Genomic DNA, 20,759 nt, shown 5'->3' on the forward strand with positions numbered 1-20,759 from the left:
AGATCTGTGACTTTTTCCTAAATTCTGTTATATTTTTTCCCAAATTATATTTTCTCAGTTTTATTTTTCCTTGTTTCAGATTTTTTTTAAATGTTTCACTCTCAAAACGACAATTGTTCATATAAAAACAACAAAATTGGATGTTAATGTTTAACCCTGGTGTGGTGTTATTTTTGTTATTCACCCAATGTTCACGGGTCTGATGGACCCACAACATTATTGGGTTTTTAAAACAATAGAGCCATAACAATTTACGTAAAAATACTTCATACCTAATACTTAGATGTTGACAATTGCAAGCAATATAGACAGCATACATGGTTAATATTTGCCATTTACCTCTGCTAGATCACATTTTTCAATTAAAACCCTATTCGTTTTTGAAAATAAAATGTAAACAAAAATCAATTACAATCAACACATGGGTGTTAATCTTGAACAAATATAAATGAAACAAGGTTTTATCACTATTGATGTTTATTGCTTTGAAATGAACAAATTGGAAGGATACATTTTACATACAGTATTTTATGGAAATGATAAATTAGCCTCATTGAACACAAATTAAGGCCGGTCTATACACCACATGAGGGACAGAGATTTATTGTGTGTGTGTTGCAAAAGTATTTCTTTCACTTGATGCATGTGTACTGTGTCTTCCTGTCCTTCTTGGCTCCACACACATAGCACCGCTTCTTCTTGTTGATACCGGCTGCAATCTAGAATGATGAAAACACTTAGTTCAGGAAATACACTAATCACTCACTCACCATTCTGTATACATCTGGCCCTTCTTTGGACACTGTGTTAACTAACCTCCAAACGAGCTTCAATGCCATACAACACTCCTTCCGTGGCCTCCAACTGCTCTTAAACGCTAGTAAATCCAAATGCATGCTTTTCAATCGTTCGCTGCCCTCACCCGCCTGCCCGACTAGCATCACTACCCTGGATGGTTCTGACTGAATATGTGGACAACTACAAATACCTAGGTGTCTGGCTAGACTGTAAACTCTCCTTCCAGACTCATATTAAACATCTCCAATCCAAAATTAAATCTAGAATCGGCTTCCTATTTCGCAACAAAGCCTCCTTCACTCACGCCGCCAAACATACCCTTGTAAAACTGACTATCCTACCGATCCTCGACTTCGGCGATGTCATTTACAAAATAGCCTCCAACACTCTACTCAGCAAACTAGATGCAGTCTATCACAGTGCCATCCGTTTTGTTTACCAAAGCCCCTTATACCACCCAACACTGCAACCTGTATGCTCTAGTCGGCTGGCCCTCGCTACATATTTGTCGCCAGACCCACTGGCTCCAGGTCATCTATAAGTCTATGCTAGGTAAAGCTCCGCCTTATCTCAGCTCACTGGTCACGATAACAACACCCACCCGTAGCACGCACTCCAGCAGGTATATCTCGCTGGTCATCCCCAAAGCCAACACCTCCTTTGGTCGCCTTTCCTTCCAGTTCTCTGCTGCCAATGACTGGAACGAATTGCAAAAATCGCTGAAGCTGGAGACTTATATCTCCCTCACTAACTTTAAACATCAGCTATCTGAGCAGCTAACCGATCGCTGCAGCTGTACATAGCCCACCCAATCTACCTACCCCATCCCCATATTGTTTTTATTGACTTTTTTGAGCTTTTGCACACTAGTATTTCCACTTGCACACCATCATCTGCTCATCTATCACACCAGTGTTAATTTGCTGAACTGTAATTACTTCGCTACTATGGCCTATTTATTGCCTTACCTCCTCACGCCATTTGCACACACTGTATATAGCCTTTTTTTCTATTGTGCTATTGACTGTACGCTTGTTTATTCCATGTGTAACTCTGTGTTGTTGTTTGTGTCGCACTGCTTTACTTTATCTTGGCCAGGTCGCAGTTGTAAATGAGAACTTGTTCTCAACTAGCTTACCTGGTTAAATAAAGGTGAAATTAAAACATATATACAGTAGTTACAGCAGGCCAAGGTATGAGAGTCAGACAAACACACATGCAACAACATCACTCACACTTACTTCCAGTATTGGAGTTGTTGGTTCTGTGGGTTGGACGGATGGGGCACCAGCATCCTCCTCCTGAATCCTCCTCACGATGGCTGCAGAAGTTGGGGTCCTTGGGATATGTTGCCTCCTCTGGATTTGAGGTCTTACCAATGCCTTGCCCAGTTCATCGAGAAAGAGCCATCTCCTCCGGAGCTTTCCTCTGTTCCAATCTGGGTTCAACGTCATCCAGATGACAAACGCGTTGTACGCCAAGATGTCCAAGATGTTGAAGAACATCACAAGTGGCCAGAGTAGTGTTCTTCTTTTTCAGCTGTAGTCAGTCACCAGTCAGTCTAAATTGTCCATTCCTCCTTTTGTGGCATTATAATCCATTATTATTTCTGGGTTTTGATGTTCCTGGACACAGATTCTCGCATCACTATGCATCGTACTCATGAGTACCACATTTTTGCCTTTCTTTGGCACATAGGACACTAGGGACGTGTCAGCTGTAAACACAAACTTAGAGGAATTGATAGGGCTGATCCCTGTATTCAACAGCTGAAGTGGGAGCTCTGGCTTGTTTTTTCGTACTGTTCCTACCTGTCACACCCTGATCTGTTTCACCTGTCTTTGTGATTGTCTCCACCCCCCTCCAGGTGTCGCCCATCTTCCCTATTACCCCCTGTGTATTTATACCTGTGTTTTCTGTTTGTCTGTTGCCAGTTCGTTTTATTTCATCAAGCCTACCAGCATTTTCCCCTCTGCTCCTGTTTCTCGATTGTTCCTGTTTTCTTGTTTTCTCGGTGTTGACCATTCTGCCTGCCCTGACCCTGAGCCTGCCTGCCGTCCTGTACCTTTGCCCCACCTATCTGGATTACTGACCCCTGTCTGCCCTTGACCTGTCTTTTGCCTGCCCCTGTTGGATTAATAAACTGTTGTTAATTCAACGTTGTCTGCATCTGGGTCTTACCTGAAATGTGATACTATCATCGTCAGCTTCCTCTTGTGGAGCTCCTGACTCAGCTTGTGCAAAGTAAAATAGTTATCGCTGTTGATGTTGAGGCCACGGAGTCCCTGTGTCACATCCAGGACAACCCGCATCCCTTGGTTCTTCTCAGGGGCTCCTCCATCAGGCTTCCCCGTATACACTTGCAAGTTCCACGCATATGATGAAGCAACATCACAGGCAGCCTAGATATTGATTCCATATTTTGCGGGTTTAGATGGTATGTACTGCCTGAAGGGGAAGCGGCCTCTTAATGGCATAAGCTGCTCATCAACTGTAACGTTGGGCCCAGGGTTGTAAAACAGTGGAAGGCGATCCACCCACTTGTCCCACACTGACCTGATTGCAGCTAGCTTGTCTCTCTGCCGCCGATCTGGTCTGGTGTCTCGGTTATCAAAGAGGATAATCCTGGAAATAATATGGAAGTTTTCCAGAGATATTGTTGCACGGAAAAGTTCTCTGCCAGTTTCTGCATCCCGCAGGGATTCTGTGGATTCCCCATTGGATCTGAAAACACCAGCAAGGATAAGAACCCCAAAGTATACATGTAAATGAGTTTGATCCATCTCCTTCTATCTCTCTCCAAAAACACACCTTCCCTCCAAATTAGTGCAGTCTAGAATGATTTTCTGGACGGTGTCTGGGATGAACAGTTCAAAAGAAGACTTTATGTCCTGCACATGAGTAACCGCCATCTGCGTCGGTCTTGGTTGCATCCTTATCACATTGGCAGCCATGCGGGGTGACTCATTCCTTGGGGAAGAAGACCATTTAATTTCACAATTATTTGACATCCATATTTCTCCTCCTTCAGGCTGCTGATGAGCTGGTTGCTGACTGGCTGGTCCTGTGGCTGGCTGCTGATGTGCTGGTCCGGGGGCTGTCTGAGGGTCAATCTCATCCTCTTTTTCCAACTCACTGTCAGACTCCAAATTGACAGAGACATGATCCTCATATTCAGAGAATTCTTCATCAAAGTCCTCTTCCACACTAGCTTTCTGAGGAGAGATCATTTTTGCCATACTGATTGATTGTGGTAAGGAGCCACACATGGAAAGCTAATTATTTGTTGTGTCCCTCCCTCAATTTGCACCTGGCTGGGGTGTGGGAAAATACAGAAATTTTACAATGTATCAAGATAATGTATTGTAATAACATTGTGCAGGTTTCTGCAGGACATTGTGTAGTTTCACACACTACATAAGGTAAAGAGTGTGAGAAAAGTGGGGGACAGGCAGACAGACAGTTAAATAAAGGTCAAAAAAATATTATAACAGGCAGGGAGACAGACAATTTTCTTGGTGCTATGTTAAAACAGCAGTCCCAGGGAGGAAGAAGACAGAATGAAGGCACACAGCAAACCTTTTTGTTTCATTTTTACTTGTTTTCACCTACACACACACTTTTCTACACTTTTATTACCCTTGGGTCCAGTGGACCCGAACACCACATATGTAATATAAACGTGTAGGGGGGTGCACAGTGTGCACTCAATGAAAATGAGATATTTTACATGTTCTTCACAGAACTGACTTCACACGGAATGAGCGCACCACCCAGACAGACAGGAGCAATATTGCTGGAAATTAATTGGCAGATATTGTGTTTAGGTTTAGCTTTTTAAGCCAATAGTGGCTAACCAGCTGTGGGATTAGGTCAATGTTGTACTGATTAGATAGTAGGTGGGAGCTTGTGATGTCAGTTACTTGTGAGATTTGTTTATGACAGTTTTAGATGGAACACATGAAAAATGGCATGTAGGCCTACTTCGGAACTGTTTGGAGAGTTAAGGCATATGTGGTCTGCGAGCTACTGGTAGCTCGGGACCAACCTGTTGGAGACCCCTGATCTAGAGAGTGAATGTATCCTGCTGCCTCCCCAAGGTCTCTCCAGTGTTCAGGTATAGATAATCACAGTCTCAGAGCTCAGAGGAGAGCAACTCAGTGGACTGACCTATATTCATCTGCTCTGCTCCTCTCTCCCCCTAAGCCCTGCTACTGTGGACTCAATGTAAAGAGAGAGGAGACAGACCAGATATACACACACAGGGACAAACAGGGACACACAGGGACACACAGGGACACACACACACACACACGGGCACATCCATACACGCATGAATACACACACATGCATGAATACACACACACACACGCAGCCACATACAGTTGAAATCGGAAGTTTACACACACGTAGGTTGGAGTCATTAAAACTTGTTTTTCAACCACTCCACAAATTTCTTGTTAAAAAACTATAGTTTTGGCAAGTCGGTTAGGACATCTACTTTGTGCATGACACAAGTCATTTTTCCAACAATTGTTTACAGACAGATTATTTCACTTATAATTCACTGTATCACAGTTCCAGTGCGTCAGAAGTTTACAAACACTAAGTTGACTGTGCCTTTAAACAGCTCGGAAAATTCCAGAAAATGATGGCTTTAGAAGTTCTGATAGGCTAATTGACATCATTTTAGTAAATTGGAGGTTTACCTGTGGATGTATTTCAAGGCCTACCTTCAAACTCAGCGCCTCTTTGTTTGACATCATGGGAAAATCAAAAGAAATCAGCTAAGTAAAAATAAAAATGGTAGACCTCCACAAGTCTGGTTCATCCTGGGAGCAATTTCCAAACGCCTGAAGGTACCACATTCATCTGTACAAACAATAGAACGCAAGTATAAACACCATGGGACTATGCAGCCGTCATACTGCTCAAGAAGGAGACGCGTTCTGTCTCCTAGAGATGAACGTACTGTGGTGCGAAAAGTGCAAATTCATCAAAGAAAAACAGCAAAGGACCTTGTGAAGATGCTGGAGGAAACTGGTACAAAAGTATCTATATCCACAGTCAAACCAGTCCTATATCGACATAACCTGAAAGGCCGCTCAGCAAGGAAGAAGCCACTGCTCGAAAACCACCATAAAAAAGCCAGACTATGGTTTGCAACTGCACATGCGGACAAAGATCGCACTTTTTGGATAAATGTCCTCTGGTCTGATGAAACAAAAATACAACTGTTTGGCCATAATGACCATTGTTATGTTTGGAGGAAAAAGGGGGATGCTTGCAAGACGAAGAACACCATCCCAACCATGAAGCACGGGGTGGCAGCATCATGTTGTGGGGGTGCTTTGCTGCAGGAGGAACTGGTGGACTTCACACAAAGTAGATGGCATCATGAGGGAGGAAAATTATGTGGCTATATTGAAGCAACATCTCAAGACATCAGTCAGGAAGTTAAAGCTTGGTCGCAAATCGGTTAGCTGCTCAGATAGCTGATGTTTAAAGTTAGTGAGGGAGATATAAGTCTCCAACTTCAGCGATTTTTGCAATTCGTTCTAGTCATTGGCAGCAGAGAACTGGAAGGAAGGGCGGCCAAAGGAGGTGTTGGCTTTGGGGATGACCACTGAGATATACCTGCTGGAGTGCGTGCTACGGGTAGGTGTTGTTATCGTGACCAGTGAGCTGAGATAAGGCGGAGCTTTACCTAGCAAAGACTAATAGATGACCTGGAGCCAATGGGTCTGGCAACGAATATGCAGAGAGGGCCAGCCGACTAGAGCATACAGGTCGCAGTGGTGGGTGGTATATGGGGCTTTGGTGACAAAATAGATGGCACTGTGATAGACTGCATCTAGTTTGCTGAGTAGAGTGTTGGAGGCTATTTTGTAAATGACATCGCCAAAGTCGAGGATCGGTAGGATAGTCAGTTTTACAAGGGTATGTTTGGCGACGTGAGTGAAGGAGGCTTTGTTTGCGAAATAGGAAGCCGATTCTAGATTTAATTTTGGATTGGAGATGTTTAATATGAGTCTGGAAGGAGAGTTTACAGTCTAGCCAGACACCTAGGTATTTGTAGTTGTCCACATATTCTAAGTCGGAACCGTCCAGAGTAGTGATGCTAGTCGGGCGGGCGGGTGCGGGCTGCAATCGGTTGAAAAGCCTGCATTTAGTTGTACTAGCGTTTAAGAGCAGTTTGAGGCCAAGGAAGGAGTGTTGTATGGCATTGAAGCCCGTTTGGAGGTTAGTTAACACAGTGTCCAAAGAAGGGCCAGATGTATACAGAATGGTGTCGTCTCCGTAGAGGTGGATTAGGGAATCACCTGCAGCAAGAGCGACATCGTTGATATATACAGAGAAAAGAGTCGGCCCGAGAATTGAACCCTGTTGTACCTACATAGATACTGCCAGAGGTTCGGACAACAGGCCTTCTGATTTGACACACTGAACTCTATCTGAGAAATAGTTGGTGAACCAGGTGAGGCAGTCATTTGAGAAACCAAGGCTGTTGAGTCTGCTGATAAGAATACGGCGATTGACAGAGTCGAAAGCCTTGGCCAGGTCGACGAAGACGGCTGCACAGTACTGTCTTTTAACGATGGCGGTTATGATATCGTTTGGTCAGTGATCTGTTTATTAACTTGGCTTTCGAAGACTTTAGAAAGGCAGGGCACGATGGATATAGGTCTGTAACAGTTTGGGTCTAGAGTGTCACCCCCTTTGAAGAGGGGGATGACCGCGGCAGCTTTCCAATCTTTAGGGATCTCGGACAATAAGAAGGAGATGTTGAAGAGACTGGTAATAGGGGTTGCAACAATGGCGGCGGATAATTTTAGAAAGAGAGGGTCCAGATTGCCTAGCTGATTTGTACGGGTCCAGGTTTTGCAGCTCTTTCAGAACATCTGCTATCTGGATTTGGGTGAAGGAGAAGCTGGGGCGGCTTGGGCAAGTAGCTGTGGGGGGGGGGGGGGGGGGGGGCGGAGCTGTTGGCCTGCCGTAGAAAAATTCTTATTGAAATTCTCGATTATCATGGATTTATCGGTGGTGACTTTCCTAGCCTTAGTGCAGTGGGCAGCTGGGAGGAGGTGCTCTTATTCTTCATTGACTTTACAGTGTCCCAAAACTTTTTGGAGATGGAGCTACAGGATGCAAATTTCATTTGAAAAAGCTAGTCTTTGCTTTCCTAACTGACTGTGTGTATTGGTTCCTGACTTCCCTGAAAAGTTGCATATCGTGGGAACTATTCGATGCTAGTGCAGTCCTCCACAGGAAGTTTTTGTGCTGGTCGAGGGCTGTCAGGTCTGGAATGAACCAAGGGCTATATCTGTTCTTAGTTCTACATTTTTTGAAAGGGGCATGCATATTTAAGATGGTGAGGAAATTACTTTTAAAGAACGACCAGGCATCCTCTACTGACGGGATGAGGTCAATGTCCTTCCAGGATACCAAGGCCAGGTCAATTAGATAGGCCTGCTGGCAGAAGTGTTTTAGGGGAGCATTTGACAGTGATGAGGGGTGCTCGTTTGACTGCGGACCCATAGTGGATGCAGGCAATGAGGCAGTGATTGCTGAGATACTGATTGAAAACAGCAGAGGGGTATTTGGAGGTTAAGTTGGTCAGGATAATATCTATGAGGGTGCCCATGTTTACGAATTTAGGGTTTTACCTGGTGGGTTCCCTGATAATTTGCGTGAGATTGAGGGCATCTAGCTTAGATTGTAGGACTGACGGGGTATTAACCATATCCCAGTTTAGGTCACCTAACAGAACGAACTCTGAAGATAGATGGGGGGCAATCAATTCACATATGGTGTCCAGGGCACAGCTGGGAGCTGAGGGGGGTCTATAACAGCGGCAACAGTGAGATACTTATTTCTGGAGAGATTCATTTTTAAAATCCTGACCTCAATCCTATAGAAAATTTGTGGGCAGAACTGAAAAAGCATTTGCGAGCAAGGAGGCCTACAAACCTGACTCATTTACACCAGCTCTGTCAGGAGGAATGGGCCAGAATTCACCCAACTTATTGTGGGAAGCTTGTGGAAGGCTACCCGAAACGTTTGACCCAAGTTAAACAATGTAAAGGCAATGCTACCAAATACTAATTGAGTGTATCTTAACTTCTGAACCACTGGGAATGTGGTGAAAGAAATAAAAGCTGAAATAAATCATTCTCTCTACTATTATTCTGACATTTCACATTCTTAAAATAAAGTGGTGATCCTAACTGACCTAAAACAGGGAATTTTTATTTGGATTAAATGGCAGGAATTGTGAAAAACTGAGTTAAAATGTATTTGGCTAAGGTGTATGTAAACTTCAGACTTCAACTGCACACACACAAACACATGCATGAATACACACACACACATATATTCCTATAGCCATGTGTGTGTGTGTGTCCATGTGTGTGTGTGTCCATGTGTGTGTGTGTCCATGTGTGCACATGCATTCTGATGGTCAGGCTATAATTATGTCATCTACTCGATTTGGCCCAGTACAGAGTGTGTGTATGTGTGTTTGTGTGTGAGCTTGCGAATGTCCTTTTGTGTGTACTCATGTATGGTGGGATTCACAAGGACCCTCTGAGCCAGAATAGCCTTTCCTGTTTGGGAGAGAAGTGATGTTGTCATACTGGATAACTGTTGGATGGAGTGAGAGAATTCTGCAAAAACATCCTCTGTGTACAACGTAACACCCCAAATAATGCATTCAGAGCAGAATTAGGCGGATACCCACTAATTATAAAAATCCAGAAAAGAGCCGTTAAATTCTACAACCACCTAAAAGGAAGCAATTCCCAAACCTTCCATAACGAAGCCATCACCTACATAGAAATTAACCTGGAGAAGAGTCCCGTAAGCAAGCTGGCCCTGGGTCTCTGTTCACAAACACAAACAGACTTCACAGAGCCCCAGGACAGCAACACAATTAGACCCAACCAAATCATGAGAAAACAAAAAGATAATTTACAAAATAACTGGGCAAACTAGAATGCTATTTGGCCCTAAACAGAGAGTACACTGTGGCAGAATACTTGACCACTGAGACTGACCCAAACTTAAGGAAAGCTTTGACTATGTACAGACTCAGGGAGCATAGCCTTGCTATTGAGAAAGACCACCATAGATAGACCTGGCTCTCAAAAGAAGACAGGCACACTGCCCACAAAATGAGGTGGAAACTGAGCTGCACTTCCTAACCTCCTGCCCAATGTATGACCATATTAGAGACACATATTTCCTTTAGATTACACAGATCCACAAAGAATTCAAAAACAAACCCCATTTTGATAAAATCTCATATCTATTGGGTGAAATACCACAGTGTGCCATCACAGCAGCAAGATGTGTGACCTGTTGCCACAAGAAAAGGGCACCCAGTGAAGAACAAACACCATTGTAAATACAACCCATATTTATGTTTATTTAGATGGAGAGAGAACCTACAGGAGGGTAGCTCTCCAGGAACAGGGTTGGAGAGAGAACCTACAGGAGGGTCGCACTCCAGGAACAGGGTTGGAGAGAGAACCTACAGGAGGGTCGCTCTCCAGGAACAGGGTTGGAGAGAGAACCTACAGGAGGGTAGCACTCCAGGAACAGGGTTGGAGAGAGAACCTACAGGAGGGTTGCTCTCCAGGAACAGGGTTGGAGAGAGAACCTACAGGAGGGTCGCACTCCAGGAACAGGGTTGGAGAGAGAACCTACAGGAGGGTAGCACTCCAGGAACAGGGTTGGAGAGAGAACCTACAGGAGGGTAGCTCTCCAGGAACAGGGTTGGAGAGAGAACCTACAGGAGGGTTGCTCTCCAGGAACAGGGTTGGAGAGAGAACCTACAGGAGGGTAGCTCTCCAGGAACAGGGTTGGAGAGAGAACCTACAGGAGGGTAGCTTTCCAGGAACAGGGTTGGAGAACCCAGGTCTGAAATGACAGTTTAAAGGGCTTGTTGGAGGCAGAGTTAATTAGCTAGGTGATTGATTGACTGCTCTCTGCATAAACCCTTTCCTGAAGCTTCTCGATCCTAAGCCACATTGTTTATAAGTGTCACGCCCTGACCGTAGAGAGCTTTTTATGCTTGATTTGGGTGGGCATTCTATGTTCTTTTTTCTATGATTTGTATTTCTGTGTGTTTGGCCGGGTGTGGTTCTCAATCAGAGGCAGCTGTCTATCATTGTCTCTGATTGAGAACCATACTTAGGTTGCCTTTTCCCACCTGTCTGTGTGGGTAGTTGTCTATGTGTAGTTGCATGGCAGCACTCTGTTATTATAGCTTCACGTTCGTTTTGTTGTTTTTGTTAGTTTGTTTAAGTGTTCTTCGTTTTATTAAAGAAGAATGTATTCACATCACGCTGCGCCTTGGTCTCCTCACTACGACGAACGTGACAATAAGTATATTTGTGTGTGGGTGTTGCGTGCATGCATGCATGCGTGCATGTGTGTGTGTGTGTTTATTTCCAGATAGGATTTATATGCTATGGAATTGTGAAAATCTGGCCCCCATACCATTATGGTCACCTAATCATCCCCAGCGTCCAAGTAACTATTCCCCAGGTTGTTGATGTAAATGGGAATGTTTTCTCAGTCAACTTAACTGGTAAAATAGGGGTTAAGTAAGTATAATACAAAATCATGGGGGAAGCAACTGTTGCCCTTGACAACCTGTCTCTGGGCTCTGATAGGCTGTGGAGCTGAGTTCTGTGTTCGGCTGGTGTTTCTATCATCTTCTACCAATCTACTGCTCTAATTGTCTTTGTTATGCCATACGTATGAATATACAGATGCAGATCTGAACCAGGTTAGCATAGAAAATGTGTTCCATTCACTCCAGGGCCCGTATTCACAGAGTGTCTCGATCAGCACTCCCATGCTGAGACACTTTGTGAATAGATACAGGGCCTGGACTACATATCATTGTGTGGTGGGGGTGAACACAGAACAGAGACAGGAATCAATAGGAGTAGAAAATGAGGGTTTGTTTTATGGCTGTAATAAAGTGCCAGGCCATCCACAGAGACCACTAATGACTGCAGCAGGACCATTCTATATGTCAACAACATCCCTGTGGTGGTTTCTTTATAACGAATATGTACAATTCACGGCGAGATTACAGAGAGAGGTATATGACAAAGTGTACTGTATGTTTGGCTATATTTCTTTTTTTTTCTATATACACACACATGCACACACTGAACAGAAGAGAGGCCTGGTGTAAGGGAAACTGGGGCAGAAAATCGACTGTTGGGCAGGGGCCAAGAACAGCAGAGACAGAGACACTATTATCAGCTGATGTGGTGGACTGGGTTAGAAAACATTTACACCCTGCCTCCTGACAATACACGCACGCACGCACGCACGCACGCACGCACGCACGCACACACACACACACACACACACACACACACACACACACACACACACACACACACACACACACACACACACACACACACACACACACACACACACACACACACACACACACACACACACATTCATAGGAATTCCAATGCCAGGCTAGAATGAGAAAGAGAAGGAGTAAGAATAAGAATAAGCTACAAAGATGGAACATGAAAGGGACAGAGACGGAAATGGGAGCTCATCTTATAACAGAGAACGAGAGAGATAGTGAAAATAAAAGATAAGTACCTCCACGACACTCACTGTCAGCTGGTTTCACTTGGATGGGACGAGTCATCTGCAGAGAGAGAGAGAGCGGGAGAGGGAGAGGGAGAGAGAGAGAGAGAGTGAGCGAGTGAGAGAGCGGGAGAGAGAGAGAGAGAGGGGGGAGGGAGAGAGAGAGAGAGGGAGAGAGAGCAGAGTGAGAGGAGAGAGAGAGCAGAGTGAGAGGGAGCGAGAGCGAGAGAGAGAGGGATAGAGAGAGAGAGAGCGAGAGAGAGAGAGAGAGAGAGAGAGAGAGAGAGAGAGAGAGAGAGAGAGAGAGAGCAGAGTACGAGGAATGAGACAGAAAGAGAAGGAGAGAGGTGGGTAATCTCGTAGTGTGGAGATAACACAGACACTCTTCACAATTGTAATGTTACAAATTGAATCTTTAAACTCACTGAGTAAAATACAGCACAATGAGCACAACACCAGTCTCTGAGCAGCAACATCCCACATAAGGCTCTGCGTAGTTCACTACTATATGGGCAATAGGGTACCGTTTAGACACAGCCCTTCACCCTGTATGTAGCAGTATAAATCAGTGTGTGGGTGTGTATCCTCCTTGCTGGTATAATCAATAGGTGACCCACGCCTGAGAAGGTCAGCCATGACAATACCAGCTGCCTTCGTTCATGTGTACTGAGACTTTAACTTGTTCCACTGCGGAGGTGCTATTGATTGCTCTGTACAGCGTTATTAGGAGGCAGGGGGTCATTTCACGCTACGGTTATGAGTGGTAGGGAGGCACGGAGGAAGGGAGAGAGGAAAGAAGGGAGTAGCTTGGAGGTGTGGGGAGTAGCTATCTACCCCCACCCACCCTCTTCTTCTCTTTTTGTACTATTTGATTTTTTCTCTATCCTTACCTCTTCCAATTCTTTCATTCCTCCCTCTATCTTTTTAGTGGATCGTTCCATTGCTATACCTCCATTCCTCTACGTATCTCTATTAACCATCACTCTGCTTCTTCCCCATCTCCTATCTACCTGCTTCTCTCTATCATCCTTTCTGTTTACTTCTCTCTTTCATTCAAGCCTCTAATCTTCCACTAGATTGGTAGGGACCAATCATTACCCCAATATGAAGCAACTCCCCCTAACGTATCTCAGATTCATACATATGGAACTGAGTATGGAGAATATGTTGATGTAGCAAAATGGAGGAGGACCCCAGGCGATGGAGGTTTCCCTGTTGAGTGTGTTCTGTTTGTTCTTTCACACTGTTAAATCACACACGACCATGTTCCTCTTCCTAGTTATAGTCACAGGAAGTGAAGTAGGGTTAGCTATGTTGTTTATATTCATACAGAACACTGTCAGGGTGAGGAGACATCAGTGAGGGTGAGGTAAGAGCTTTGAGGGCAAAGTGAAAGTTATGTGAGAGGGAGGAGAGAGCTGTGAGGGTGAGCAGAGAGCTGTGAGGGTGAGGAGAGAGCTGTGAGGGTGATGAGAGAGCTGTGTGGGTGAGCAGAGAGCTTTGAGGGTGAGGAGAGAGCTGTGAGGAGAGAGCTGTGTGGGTGAGCAGAGAGCTGTGAGAGTGAAGAGAGAGCTGTGAGGGTGAGGAGAGAGCTGTGAGGGTGAGGAAAGAGCTGTGGGGGTGAGGAGAGAGCTGTGATGGTGAGAAGAGAGCTGTGAGGGTGAGGTGAGAGCTGTGAGGGTGAGGAGAGAACTGTGAGGAGAGAGCTGCGGGGGTGAGGAAAGAGCTGCGAGGATGAGGAGAGAGCTGTGGGGGTGAGGAGAGAGGCCTGTCTGTTTACTGAGAGAGAGTGTTTGTGTGACTGTGTGAATGTGTCTCTGTGTGGGCGAGAGCTTGTTTGTGTGCATGAGAAAACACTTGCTTGGTAGGTGTGTGTGTATGTTGGCATGAGAATGACACGGCTGCCAAAAGAGATTCTCCAGTCAGGCATCTCTGCCATAAGAACATGCCCAGCTGTGATATGGAGAGACAGCTCTGAGCCAAAGCAAATGGAGACAGTAGTGTGGAAGCATACACACACACATTACACACACACACACACACATTACACAAACACATTACACACACACACATGACATACACACATTACACTGTAGACCTACAGACAGCACAGCCCTTAGATACCAACTAGCCTACGACACACACATGCACACACACATGAACATCACACAAACTCACACACACTTTGTATCGTCTTCTGTGTGTAAAGTAGACTCCCCAAAAGAGTAGCTGTTGCTAACGTAACAGGTGTGAAATGGCTAGCAGGGATGGAAGCAATACTGTGACACTAACTAAAACAAATGAAAATCACATGCAAAAACAGATATGTGAATTAAACGTATTTGCAGTAAACCCTGTACCCATGATGCAGACAACAAGTTGTTTGTTGTCTGCATCATGGGCTTCATGTATTAGCTGTGTGTTTAACTGTGAGCAGCCTACTGCAAACCCAGTTGTTGTGAAGCTGATCTACAGCCCTTTGGGACCTTAATATTTCAAATTTAACTTAGTTAAATAATAGATGTGGACTGATTCTTCCAGCGATGGGTCTGCTGCTGCTGCAGGACTTCAGAGAACCTTTCTCCTAGCAAGATAACATGCTCTCACCAAAATAAATAGAGTAGATAGACACAGTAAACATGCCTGTGTTTAAGTGTGTGTTTATGCAGGGCCAGACATACTGACTTTTGGGGGGGGGTGAAATCAGCTAACTTACTCCACTTCAACACATTTTGCCGTGGTACAGAGAGAAAAATATTCTGTTTTATAATGCTTTTCTACACATTTTTGTCATGAGGCTAAGAGAATAATGTTGCTAATTTCCTGCAATTCTACACTTTTTGGAATGGAGCAGAGATTTTTTTCTTCTGTTTCATTGCTCACCTCATGATTTTGTTCACAATTTTCCATGAGACTGAGCGGAAATGTATCATTTTTAAAGCAAATGTCCTGCTATTCTACACATTTTGGCCATGAGGGTGAGAGAACATTTTGCCGTTTTAAAGCTAATGTCCTGCTTTTCTACACATTTTGGCCATGAGGGTGAGAGAACATTTTGCCGTTTTAAAGCAAATGTCCTGCTATTCTACACATTTTGGCCATGAGGGTGAGAGAACATTTTGCCGTTTTAAAGCTAATGTCCTGCTATTCTACACATTTTGGCCATGAGGGTGAGAGAACATTTTGCCGTTTTAAAGCTAATTTCCTGCAATTCTAAACAATTTCCTGGGTTGGGGGACCCCTGGAGGTAGAGGACCTCGGTACACGTGCCTTGCGTGCCCGTTTGGTAATCCGGCCCTGTGTACGTGTGTGTGTGTGTACAGCTACAAAGTATTAATGTGTTCTTGGAAAGTGACAGATACAGACTAAGACAGAGACAGAGACAGAGACAGAGACAGAGACAGAGACAGAGACAGAGACAGAGAGAGAGAACGAGAGAGAGAAATAGAGGGAGAGAGAGAGAGAGAGAGAGAGAGAGAGAGAGAGAGAGAGAGAGAGAGAGAGAGAGAGAGAGAGAGAGAGAGAGAGAGAGAGAGAGAGAGAGAGAGAGAGAGAAAGTGAAAGTGAAAGAGAGAGAGAGAGGGGGGGGGGGGACTAGTGACAGAGAAGGTCATGGCCATCAACATGAGGGGGGAGTGGCTCTGTCACATCCAACACACATACACACACTGGGCACACCGGACACACACATGCACACACAGGATACACACACCGAACACACACATGCACACACCGGGGACACACATGCACACACCGGGGACACACACACACACTAGGGCTGGGACAGATACTGCAACTGCAATTATGAATTACGAATTTCAAACACTTGGGTGAAAACTTGGTAATTCCGTCAGACTTGGTAACAACAGCTGTCAGGGTACAGAACATCACTTCTAACATCAGGTCATATGAATTAATACATACTGTGCTAACTGAATACAAAACCAAATTAAACTAATATTTTACAACATTGTTATACAGTACATATGATAAAATAGGATTATTACACCTACATATGAACAAACATACACTATATATACAAAAGTATGTGGACACCCCTTCAAATTAGTGGATTCGGCAATTTCAGCCACAAAATCGAGCACACATGCAATCTTCATATACAAACATTGGCAGTAGAACGGCCTTACTGAAGAGCTCAGTGACTATTAACGTGGCACCGTCATAGGATGCCACCTTTCCAACAAGACAGTTCGTATAATGTCTGCCCTGCTAGAGCTGCCCCGGTTAACTCTAAGTGCTGTTATTGTGATGTGTTAACGTCTAGGAGCAACAACGGCTCAGTCGCGAAGTGGTAGGCCACACAAGCTCACAGAACGAGACCGCAGAATGCTGAAGCGCGTAAAAATAGTCTGTCCTCTGTTGCAACACATTGCAAAACTTTGCTGTCTCAACACGACATGTTTCAACTAATTGTGTTTTACAGTTTTGGGATGGCGACTTGGGAGAGATATGTGCGAGATGGAATCTGTATCTCCCAACCAGCTTATTTATCATCTTGTTGAAGCTGACTTTGCTGACAGTGTAAATAGGAACCATGTCTTTGGCTTTGTGATAGCTGATAGCCTCTGGGATTTCTGTGTCTGCAGGATGTGTCTTCGTAGGGCGTTACACTTGAAAACGCATGGGATGTGTCTTCGTAGGGCGTTACACTTGAAAACGCATGGGATGTGTCTTCGTAGGGCGTTACACTTGAAAACGCATGGGATGTGTCTTCGTAGGGCGTTACACTTGAAAACGCATGGGATGTGTCTTCGTAGGGCGTTACACTTGAAAACGCATGGGATGTGTCTTCGTAGGGCGTTACACTTGAAAACGCATGGGATGTGTCTTCGTAGGGCGTTACACTTGAAAACGCATGGGATGTGTCTTCGTAGGGCGTTACACTTGAAAACGCATGGGATGTGTCTTCGTAGGGCGTTACACTTGAAAACGCATGGGATGTGTCTTCGTAGGGCGTTACACTTGAAAACGCATGGGATGTGTCTTCGTAGGGCGTTACACTTGAAAACGCATGGGATGTGTCTTCGTAGGGCGTTACACTTGAAAACGCATGGGATGTGTCTTCGTAGGGCGTTACACTTGAAAACGCATGGGATGTGTCTTCGTAGGGCGTTACACTTGAAAACGCATGGGCAATCAATGCCTGTTTAACGTAGATGGCCGGTTGTGGCCGAGGGGCTTTTCTGCTGTCGGTTGTTCTTCAAATGGTTGAATACATTTGTCGTATTGCCCCTTGTTGTCGCCACAACTCTGAGGCACCTTTTGCACAACACTTGCATTTGGTTGACATCGGTTCGGTTGTAGCCGAACAACTGCCACACCACTGAAAATCCTTCCTTGACACCAAATGGACGTTTTCATTGGCACTAGCAGCCCTCACGTTTCCGACACACTGAGGTAAAGCCCCAGAGTTCCTCCTACTGTACTGTCTTAGGTAAAGCCCTTTCTCTCCTCACCAGCATCTAACTGCACGCTCTAAGCAGGGACGCTGGCGATTGGCCAGAATGTTCACGCCATGCAGAGAGTTAGCGAGCCCGCTTGTGATTGGTCAGCATCCTCTGTGCATGTAGAGAGTGAATGAAGGAGTCTAGCGCATCTCATGGAGTAGGTACTGTGGTCTAGTTTTTGTTGTATTAACGGAGTGTCAAAGAAAGGAAAAAATCACAGCCTCTTGCGATATGGATATTGCATGTCAATATCACAATTTAGATCTGAATTCAATTATAGTTTTTTACAATGACTTTGGCACAAATTTCAGAACCTTGATGTCATTTTTCAAAACTCTAGACACAAAACTCACAACCGATGATTAAAATGCAAATTCTTCAAAACTCTAATACTTTTTCCAATTGCTTGGATACAGTACACATAAAGCTCTGATAATTTGTTCATTTAACTAAAATCACCTGTTCAAAATGACACAACTTAACATCAAAGTATTACCATTTCAAAATGCAATTCACACATTGCATCTGAGATGACTGTCTATTCATTTCATTACAATGATCTAACTATCAATTGATACAACTGCTCAAAATGATAGTAACTGTTGCATTACTCTTAAGGCATACTTTTATGGAAACTGACAAACAACATTCCATGTTAATTTTATTTAACTAGGCAAATCAGTTAAGAACAAATTCTTATTTACAATGACGGCCTAGGAACAGTGGGTTAAACTGCCTTGTTCAGGGGAAGAACGACTTTTTACCTAGTCCAATGCTCTAACCACTAGGCTACCTGCCGCCACAAATATCATGAAAGTTTCAGGATAATGAGATCCATTGACCCAATTACTGTGGAACTTGAATCAATTGGACTACATTATCTATGGATGTAATATTTCATCATCATTCTTTATCAGACACTGTTTCTATGGTTCCATGTACCACTTTTCCAGACCATGTTTTCAGATTTGACATTACTGTACACTTTATTAGGTACACCTATTTAGTACTGGGTAGGACCCCCTTTTGCCTCCACAACAGCCTGAATTATTCACGGTGTTGTACATAAAGAGATGCCCTTCTGCACACCATGTGTGGCCTTTCTGTTAGCTTGAATGAGTCTGGACAGTCTCCCCTGACCCCTCTTATTTACAAGGTGTTTTTGCCCACAGAACTGCCGCTCACTGAATGTGTTTTGTTTATCACACCATTCTCTGTAAACTCTAGAGACTGTAGTGAGTAACAATCCCAGGAGGGCAGCTGTTTCTGAGATGCTGGAATCACCATGTGTGGCATCAACAATCATACCACGGTCAAAGTTGCTTAGATTACGCATCTTGCCGTTCTAATGTTTGGTCGAACAACAAATAAAGCTCTCTACTCTACAGTATATACTTTATATATTGAGTTGCAGGCAGCCACATGATCAGCTGTTCGAAAGAGCAGGCTATTTGCGTTAACATGCAGGTGTACCTAATAATGTGGCTGGTGAGTGTATGTATGCAGGCCCTTGTAATTGCTTTTCCAATACTGCCAACTCGTTACTGATGATTGAGTTCACATTGTGGTACGAGTATATAGTGAAATGAGTGGTATCCACCTACAACAATATAATAATAACATGGAGTCGGCAGGTGATCCAGGTCACAATAGAGGTCAAGCAGTGGGAGGAGGAAGACAAGGAATACGCAGTGGTCAAAGGAATGGCAGGGGACCCCTTCTGAGAGGTGGTCGTGGGCCTGGTTTGAGAGGTGTGGGGGAACGTGGTAGAGGACAAGGCCACGGACCAAGACAGTGGCAGCAACAGCAAAGAGTGTCCAATGAAATCCGAGCAATAGTTGTAGACCATGTCATAAATCATGACATGACAATGACTGAGGCAGGTACAATGATTCAACCAAACCTCAGAAGATCAACCATGGCCTCAATCATCAGAACTTTCCGCAATGAGAACTGGTAAGTCTTCAGCATGCACTAAACATTAGGCTACTCTCAATTGTCAAATGACTGTATACTGCATGCCAATGTGTACCACAGAGTAGGTGATGTGACTAAATGTGTTCTTACTGTAATTTTCCCTGCAGAATTGAGACTAGGCCAAATAGGGGAGGCAGAGGCAAAATTCTGACTGACCAACAAGAGCGGGCTGTGGTCAATTTGGTTCAGGCTAGAAATTATATTTGCCTTACAGAAATTCTACAACACATATTGGACAATGACGAAATGTTCAACAATGTGGAAGCCATAAGTTTGCCGACTATTGCACGCATGCTGAAAAGGCACCAGGTGTCTCTAAAACAGCTATACCGTGTGCCTTTTGAAAGAAATGCAGACAGAGTGAAGCAACTGAGGACTGAGTATGTTCAGGTATGTTCAGTTTCAAGATGCCTGTGCTGTAAAATTCTACATAATTGTAATCAGTAATTCTCTTTCCAAAATGTATTTTTAGAGGGTGATGGAGCTGGATGCTGATGAAAACCATCACAAATTCCTCTTTTTGAACGCGGCAGGCTTCAACCTGGCCAAGACAAGGAGGAGAGGTCGGAATTTCATTGGACAGCGAGCAACCATACAAGTACCTGGACAATGTGGGGCCAACATCACCATGTGTGTGGCTATATTGGAAGATGGTGTGGTGGGACGCAGACCTCGTATTGGATCATATAATGCAGCTCTCCTTGTAACCTTCCTTGATGAGCTAAATCAGGTCTAATGACGTGACCTATGGCATTGTGTGGGATAATGTCAGGTTCCACCATGCTCAAATGGTGCAAGCATGGTATCAGGCCCATCCACAATTTACCACCCTGTACTTACCCCCATACTCTCCTTTCCTTAACCCGACTGAGGAATTTTTCT

The 20,759-nt window shown here is 44.4% G+C and overlaps 1 protein-coding gene and 2 pseudogenes across 5 annotated transcripts in view; all 3 read right to left on the reverse strand.

The window, feature by feature from the left end:
* The window catches only part of LOC139550357 (CUGBP Elav-like family member 5), a 96,107-nt gene that overhangs the window by 54,322 nt on the left and 21,026 nt on the right, over positions 1–20,759 (reverse strand). For all 5 annotated transcript variants that reach the window (XM_071361218.1, XM_071361217.1, XM_071361216.1 and 2 more), the window contains exon 3: positions 12,445–12,493. In XM_071361218.1, coding sequence (XP_071217319.1) covers positions 12,445–12,493 — 49 coding nt within the window. The remainder of the gene's footprint in view (positions 1–12,444; positions 12,494–20,759) is intronic.
* Positions 2,001–2,591, reverse strand: LOC139550363 (piggyBac transposable element-derived protein 4-like; annotated as a pseudogene).
* LOC139550359 (piggyBac transposable element-derived protein 4-like) lies at positions 2,591–4,105 on the reverse strand (annotated as a pseudogene).

Source organism: Salvelinus alpinus, chromosome 23 (genome assembly GCF_045679555.1).
Source record: "Salvelinus alpinus chromosome 23, SLU_Salpinus.1, whole genome shotgun sequence".
In the NCBI taxonomy this organism is placed as follows: Eukaryota; Metazoa; Chordata; class Actinopteri; order Salmoniformes; family Salmonidae; genus Salvelinus; species Salvelinus alpinus.